Source organism: Pogona vitticeps, chromosome 2 (genome assembly GCF_051106095.1).
Source record: "Pogona vitticeps strain Pit_001003342236 chromosome 2, PviZW2.1, whole genome shotgun sequence".
In the NCBI taxonomy this organism is placed as follows: Eukaryota; Metazoa; Chordata; class Lepidosauria; order Squamata; family Agamidae; genus Pogona; species Pogona vitticeps.
Genome location: NC_135784.1, coordinates 112,569,654 through 112,578,021, shown reverse-complemented (window position 1 = coordinate 112,578,021; position 8,368 = coordinate 112,569,654). Strand labels below are relative to the sequence as shown.

At 42.1% G+C, this 8,368-nt stretch overlaps 1 protein-coding gene across 3 annotated transcripts in view; it reads left to right on the top strand.

Annotated features, from left to right (window-relative positions):
* Window positions 1–249: 249 nt before the first annotated feature.
* The window catches only part of SH3TC2 (SH3 domain and tetratricopeptide repeats 2), a 58,921-nt gene continuing 50,802 nt past the window's right edge, over window positions 250–8,368 (top strand). For 2 of the 3 annotated variants that reach the window (XR_012083740.2, XM_020806988.3), the window contains exon 1: window positions 271–1,123. Coding sequence is in view for 2 of the 3 variants with exons in the window: in XM_020806988.3 (XP_020662647.3) it covers window positions 1,057–1,123 (67 nt within the window). In the remaining variant the exon portion in view is untranslated. Of the gene's footprint in view, window positions 1,124–8,368 lie in introns of all 3 variants that reach the window. The other variant, XM_020806996.3, reaches the window with a different exon arrangement.

The following is an 8,368-nucleotide window of genomic DNA, read 5'->3' as shown; positions in this document are numbered from 1 at the left end:
CATGAACCATGGGGCTCTGGACTTCATAAATGATGAAGTCTGGGACAGAGACTGATGTTACTTTGGTGCTGAAATTGCTCGCATTGTGGGCTGCGATTCCCCCCCACCCCATCATTTCAAGATAATAAGTTTGCTCCTCACCCCAGCCACTTCTAGACAAACTCCTTTGCCATAAATCTCTAGCAATCTCTGCCCTAAAGGAAACTGATGTTCTAAAGACTGCCCCGTGAACTTCCCGCTATGCAGGAAAGAGGAAGCAAAGCACATAACAATGAGGGGTTTTTGTGTGTGTTTTAAATCCCTTTCTTAAGAACTGTCAGTTCGCCAGCTCGGATTCTGTGAACATCCCAAGATGGAGGGGCGGGGGGGGCTGCTACTTTAAAAACACACACCTTGTAATGTTGAAAGGCAATATGTTCTAACTCTAATTAATACTTGTCTCATCAGAACGTCCTTCATGCCTGCAAGAACTGAGAACTGAAATCGAAAGTTTAGTAGTGTTTTGGTATTGCAGATAACAAGAGTGAAGGCTGAAGGTTTTTTTTTTTTAGTTTGTGGCCTCTTGGTTCCTCAGAATTTCTCACAGTGGATGTTCTTCCACCCCACCCAACACATCTTGTGTGTTGTATAACAGTGGACATTTTGATGGCCGGCATATAGCTTTAAAAGGGGGCCTGAGAAGAATACTTATTTATTATACAAACAGGATTTCTTGGTGTTCCATTGTTTAACAGAATTCTGGTGTTTCAGAAGAGAGGATCTGCTATCATTTCAACATAAACAGCTGCAAAAAGTTTCTGTTCCTTTTAGGTCTGGAGATTTGTCACCTGATAACTAATTCCTGTTTTACTACTAGACAGAATATATTTGTTTTCTTTGCTTGCAAATTGGGATATAAGCAGCAAGACAGCAAAATGGTTCCAAGTCTTCTTTGTGATTTATTTTATTCCTAGGCATACTTTAGCATGTAAATATTAATATCTCTAGAGCCACCATCTTCAGTTGCAAACGATGGTGATTCCTCCTTAGTGGGGACGAAGCAAATTGCACGGACAGATGAGCTTAATACAAGATGTCCTATCCAACCGTTCACGAAAGTTTTGGATGTGGGACAGAGGAGTGGGTAAGTATGGAACAGAAATGATTTGAAATGTCTTCTTTTAACATATTGATGTGTTTTTGACACTCCTTCACTGATGCTGCAGTGGTTGTATGACACCTACTTAGGCTCCTTAGGAGAAAGAGAAACAATTAAAAGTTGTGGAATGTGCTTATGAGTAAAGCCTCATAGGATTGCAAGCTTAACAATGTTTGTGTTTTTATCAGGCAGAGCTTGGAAAAGTTACTTTTTTGGACTACTATATGCTATAATACTCCAATGGTTGCAGAGTTCTAGTTATAGCAAAAGTTACTTTGCAAGCACTGACAGCAATTGTATATATTGCAATATAACAGAATTCCTAACATTACTATTCCTTGAAGGAACACACATGCTCTGATGAAAGGAAGCAGAAAGCGCTAAGAATTTGTGTCTTCCAGTTGTAGAAACTCTGTTTTTTTTAGTATAACAGACCAGTCCCACTTAAGCACCCTTAGAGTACTTGCGTCTGGATTGTTCTTTGTGATACCAGTTAAGGGCAGTTGTTCCTTTTTCATCTCTTTTATTGACTTTCTTGGTGGGGGTGGGGTGGGGGAAGGCAGACAAACTGGCAGGGAAGCTGGTGGTCCATCACACTTCTTTCCTCTTCTTTATTACAGCAGAGGGAAGAAGCAATGAAAACAAAACAGTTAAGACAATGCTGATATGCTGCACCTCTCAGGAAAAAAACTGAAATTGTCCTCCCAGAAACAGGAGGAGGGGGAAAGGAGGGAATTGTTTTAATACCCCCCCTTTTTAAAAACTTTCTTTCAACAGACAGTCTAAATAGGGTTGCTTGGAATGAGTATGCCATGTGGATGCCATGTGACAAGGAACACCATGTGGCGTGCCATGTCACACCACAGGGCATGCTGCAGCATTACCCAACCTTAAGCAACCCCATTTTGCCCAGCGCAACCTGCCCATATAGCCAAGTCCTTTATTAGTCTTAAAATTGCTGCATATTTTTGTTTTCATTTTTATTGTTGCTGGATCCCGACGACAGCAATGATGACAATGACGTTCCAACGAGTTGACTCTTACAGCAACCCTTTCCAGAGTTTTCTATATAGAGAGTACTGAGACATGGTTATCAGTCCCCTCCTCTTGGTTACACAGGCTGGCTTTTCTCCTGGGAGGTACAGTGTGGAATCAAACTCCGAACTGCTGGCTCCCCAGCCAAGTACTTAACTCACTGAATTATCTAAGGCAGTGGTTCTTAACCTGGGCAATATTGTCCCCCGGGGGTGATTTCGTTTTTCAGGGGGACGATGGAACGAAAAGGGGCAACGTGGGGGGGTGAAGGAACAGAAGGGGGCGACAGAGCCGCTGCTGCCATTGAGGAAGTTATCATCGCCCCCCTCCCCGCGCCACCGAATCCAGAGCAGCTGGTGCTGGCTGCAAATGACGTGCCACCAGCTCCGCTGCCGCCATTGAGGAGTTTATCATCGCCCCCCTCCCCATGGTGTCGCCGCAGGGAAGGGAGGCAATGATAACTTCCTCAATGGCTCAAGGGGGCGTTTCAAAAAGATTAAGAACCACTAATCTAAGGCACCTGTTCTAACACAGCTACCCAAACCAAAAAGGGATACAAATGGAGAATGTTAGTATGGATCCCGCCCCAAATTCAATGAATGATGTAGTTATTCAGCAATCAGTATAAGGCCTTTTCCTATGCCCCTTGTTTTCTCACACTTGCATTGCTGACTGGTGGCAGCAATAATTTTACCTTGTATGGATAACTGATGTAGAGAAATAATTAATTTTTGGTTGCTAAATATGAAGTGAACTATGATGTCTTGTAAAATCTTAACTAAGTCCACTCTTCTGCTTCCTCTAAATCCCATTCCTGCTGCCTTATTTGGCTGTGACCTTTCGATTTTCCCAGGCTTTTTAATCCTCTGCAAATTGGTTCTATGCAGCTCATTACTTGTTTCATTACTCCTGGTTGATTTACCATTACTCTTTAATACTGTGTTGTTCTAAGGTTCTTGTTTTGCTCTGTTGTCATGCTGACTTTTTGTGAGCTGCCCTGGGAAACCGTTAAAATCTCTGAAATGAATAAATTAATTAGTAAGCAGGCATGTAAATAAATAAACATTAACCAGCATTTTACCTTTAAGTATTTATGCATCACTGTGAAGACTAAAATTCTAAGCAGAAAAATCTGCGGTTTACTGATTTATCGATCAATGTACAGTGTGAGATAAATGGGAGATTGTATCTGTGAAACCAGTGCAGAACTGCTAACACAACAAAGAGTTTTTTGGCACCTGACAGAGGTATTTTATTTGGCACAAACTTTCATGGACTGTAGTCTGCTTCTTCAAATGCATATTTTCTCCAAATACTTGCAGCATTGCTGTTGACTATCCCTATGTGCTAGAGAATCCATGAGCATGATGAATGCATCAAACCATGATGACTACAAGTTTGGCCTGCATTGGCATACAACAAAAAGAAGAAGCTGCATGCTGGTGTGCATCACTTCTGCTTGTTCATCCTACTTAGCATGGCAAGCTTAAAGCAGAAATTAAGCATTTAGTATGTTGTCCGTCCACTTCATGGTTTGCTAAAGTAGGGAATCAAGAGATAAAAGGAACAACAGGAAAGTTTGGCCTTGGAGTTCAAAACGAAGCAGGGCAAAGGCTAATAGAGTTTTGTCAAGAGAACAAGCTGGTCGTCACAAACACTCTTTTCCAACAACGCAAGAGATGACTCTACACATGGACATCACCAGATGGGCAATACCAAAATCAGATTGATTATGTTCTCTGCAGTCAAAGATGGAGAAGCTCTATACAGTCAGCAAAAACAAGGCCTGGAGCTGATTGTGGTTCTGATCATCAGCTTCTTATAGCAAAACTCAAGCTTATACTGAAGAAAGTAGGAAAAACTACTGGGCTAGTCAGAAATAATCTAAACCAAATCCCTTATGAATACACAGTGGAAGTAAAGAACAGATTTAAGCAACTAGATTTGCTGGACAGAGTGCCTGAGGAACTTTGGATAGAGGCTCCTAACACTGTACAGGAGGCAGCAACAAAAGCCATCCCAAAGAAAAGGAAATGCAAGAAAGCGAAGTGGCTGTCCAACGAGGCCTTACAAATAGCAGAGAAGGGAAACAAAATAAAAGGGAGAAAGGAAAGGTACAGAAAATTGAATGCAGACTTCCAAAGAATAGCAAGGAGAGACCAGAGGGCCTTCTCAAATGAACAGTGCAAAGAAATAGAGGAAAATAATAGAAAGGGGAAAACCAGAGATGTGTTCACGACAGAGGATGAGATGGTTGGACAGTGTCATCGAAGCAACCAACATGAATTTGACCAAACTCTGGGAGGCAGTGGGAAGACAGGAGGGTTTGGTGTGCTCTGGTCCATGGGGTCACAAAGACTCAGACATGACTTAACGACTAAACAACAAATGTTGTCCACACTCTGGACCCTGGCTTGTTGCTCCCATTGTTCTTGGTTTACAAATCCTGACTTGGGTGAGAAACAACAAGTCAGGATCCCAGATCTACAAAAGCGAATACATATGGCTTTGAGCTGTCTTTTATTCTATCCTAGGTTGTCTTGTGCAAGTAACAGGCCATTCCATTTATCTTCCTGGAAGCACACGGCATTGAGAGAGGTAAGGAAAGCTGGTCTCTAGACTTGTTTCTGGGCTGCAACATCCCAGAATTCTTCCTGGTGAAATCTGGGAATTGAAGTCCCAACAATCCAAAAAGTCCCATTCCTAGTAACTGAGAGTGTCGTGCAGATGGAAAATGTTATGAGTTACTTTTAAAGCATTATTTTTCATTACGTAAATTGGTATTTTTATCCTGTTCAATGGAATGTCAATTTTAGCACATTATTTCCAAGCTGTGGAAATGACACATCATGAAACTCAGTGAACTACAATGGGATAAGCGCACTGCCTGCATTGCCCTAGAGGAATATTCTGGAGGTGCTGCATTTCACGCTGACTTTTGAAAATGGGCAACTTCCCTGGCACAGGCCTTCATGTTTCAATGTAGCCTTCACAAAGTCCTATAAGTAGGTTGATGGCTGCACTCTACCTGCATCAAAAGGCCATTGATTATCCTGCATTATTTATGGATTTTAAGGCTACTTAGCACCGTAGAAGATGCAAGACAGGGATATTTCTAGCGAGGCTTAGCAGCAAAACAAAGTAACCCCAAGAGTGAAACAGCAGCTCCGAAGTGGAACACAAGTGAAGGTGGGACAAACTAGTCTGTACTTGGCAGCTGCTACTTCAGCCATGGGAAATCAACCAGCGAGGAATGATTCCCCGTCCACAAGGTGGAGGTTTCCTGAAGGTTGGAGGAGTCCCAGATTGACCTGTTCCTGCCACCCAACAAATGAAGGCCAGGAGGAAGAGACTGACAGTTTAGGGAATAGAGTCTGCCATTCTCCTGGAAGGAAGGGAGTTAACGTTCAAGCTCCCACTGAAGGCAAGGCTGCTGCCTGAGTTTTCTTCCCTTCCTTGACTGCATGCCTGCTGTGGTGTGGTTCTATCTGGAGGGGAAAGAATGTGCAATGTTGCAGATGTGTGCAGGATTCCCTTGGGAGAGGTAGTTGCTCTGTATTTGGATCCTTAGAATAAGGCGGCACGGGGATGTTAGATGCATTCAGCTTACTGAAAACATCTGTATATTTAATAATGGGTGGTGGCAGGAAGTTCTGTTTAGGAAGTGTGGCACAGCCTTAGAAATGGGTGCTGAAGCTGGAGGGGGGGGCGAAGAGAAAAGTCCATTTTACTGTGGCTTGAACATTTTGAGTCAAGACTAGAGCTTCATTTTATCTTCAAGCAGGAATGGGGGAAATTCAAGGTAAGATTTAAAGGCTTGTTCTTAGCTACATTCAGGATTAAACACCCCAGAACCAGCGTTCATTGGGAGCATGTACTGTATAGAGATTACTTTTTATGATTTAATAATATTAATGTAGATAGGAGTACTGTATTCCTAATGAAGAGTAATCCTGGGTAGTTTTGGAGAATGTGTTAAGGAAACGGTGACTTTCTCTTTTCGGCCACTACTGAGGCTGGCACAGGTCATGGTATGCATAATTTCTGCTGATTACTAAGAAAGCATGTGTGAAGTTGCCTGAACACTCTGTCACGTTATGTTAACTGCATACAAGTCAATTCTGGCTTATGACCTTTTAACAAGGTTTTCTAGATATATTCAGAAGCTGTTTACTGTCCCCTTCTTCTGGGGCACTATGCGGCTGTGCAGCTTGCCCAAGCCTACACAGGCTGGCTATCCTCTCAGGAAGCACAATGGGGAATCGAGCTCCCAGCCCTTAACTCCATACCCATACACCTGACTGAGTTATAATCACTCATTATTATTATAACTACTGCAATATTAGCCATCACGTCTGGTAGCAAATCCCCCCAAACCTGATAAGTCTCATGCAATGGGGCATAATATCTGATTGCATGTCTGCAGGATTTTGTATCCCTGTCGGATCTGAGTATGGTCTTGAATAAGGCAGAACATTAACTTTTTGCCAGAAGTTCGTAACAGTCATAGAAGAACAGGCTGCAAGGAAGCATCATTGTTTTTTGTTTGTTTGACATGAACAGTAGCTTAAAAGATATGTTTGATTCCATCCCCCCATGATATTTCCATTCCAGCCCGTTCCCTTAATTTTACTGATCAAAATATGCATGCACATGGGCTCACAATGTCTCCCCCATTTCACTCTTCAAACACTTAAAGGTATTATTTACTTATTTGGTTGCTTATAGAGCAATACTTATTATGGCTAGGATGACTCTTTCACTGTTTTTAAAAGCCCTGTGGGCTTGGGACAGCTGGGACAAAAGTTGTATGCCTGGGACCTTTCTATTTACACATCCCATAGATACTGTATCTATGGATTGTTATATCTCCTTCAGTGGGAGCAGAGCTTTGAAAAATTACCTTTCCAGACTACAACTCTGAGTCAGCAGGGCCTGTAGCCATGTGGAGGATTTTGAGAGTTTACAGTCCAGAAAACTGTTTTAAACTTTGAAGTGGGACAGCAAGTTGGTCTGTGAGCTCCAGTCTGGTGAAATGGGGCCCCAATTTCTCTCTAACTCAACAAGACACCCAAAATTTAGAAATATGCACAGTAACTCCCAAACATTAATGTCTCCCTGGGAAGATCTGTTTGGGATCACAGGTCTAGGGAAGTGATAAGTAGGTCTCTTCTCTCTCCTCCTTTCCACATGTTGGTTGATAAAAGGTTTCAGGTGGCCTTGTATTTTAATGGCATTTAATTAGCCTTTCAATGTATTTTGGAGGTTGGGATCATCTTCAAACTCTAGAAATGTGACCACATTGTGTTGGGACATACAACTGAACAAGATCCAGAGGACCACAGATCATCACTCAGTGTAAACCCTGTGTATTTAGCGATAATGATATAAACACTACAGTGGGAGCAAGACAACATTTAAACAAGTAACTGCATGCAGAATTAAAAGAATACTTCTTGGAGAGGGAGCTCGTGGACCAGAGAGAGAGACTGAGAGACCCTGAAGAAGTACAAGGAAGTATCCCTCTGGTCAGTCTAAAAGCAGTTCTTGTCCAGATGCTCTTAGCTTAAAATGCAGGCCCTTCCTATTGGCTGCCTAAAGGTGGCCTTCTAAAGCCTGACAGGAAATCCTTTCCACCTTTAAGCAATCAAGGAATAGCTTTCCTGTTTCCTCTTCCTCCTCCCATCCCCTGGTCAGTCTTCCAAACAGCTGAACATGCCAGGTTGCTGTAAATTGTGCAATGGACGTGATGAATTTCGTGCTGCATTCTTTACATTCCCCTTGAAAGTATGTCTGCCAAAGGTTGGAATGCCAGGTGAACCATAAATTAAACAACTGGGCTTCTTCTGTTTCCACTGATAATATATTTAAAGCTCATTCATATTTTTCCAGTGGAATCTCCACAGGGGATGAAAAATGTTTTGAATCATATATGGATATAAGTCATATCAGAAATAATGGGTATGCAAATTACATGAGATTGTGGTTTTCTCTTCTAAAAGTCTTGTTCATCTTACAATGTTTAGATTCATAGTGTGAATGAAACCTGCTGGTTTTTGGTTTGTTTTTTTTAACAGAATGAGATTGGACAAATTCATGGAAATTGGCTATCATGGCTACTGTAAATCACTGCAGCCATAGGCTGCTTTTTCAGCATGAGGCTACGGGGTTCTCAATCACTGAGCAACACAGCCT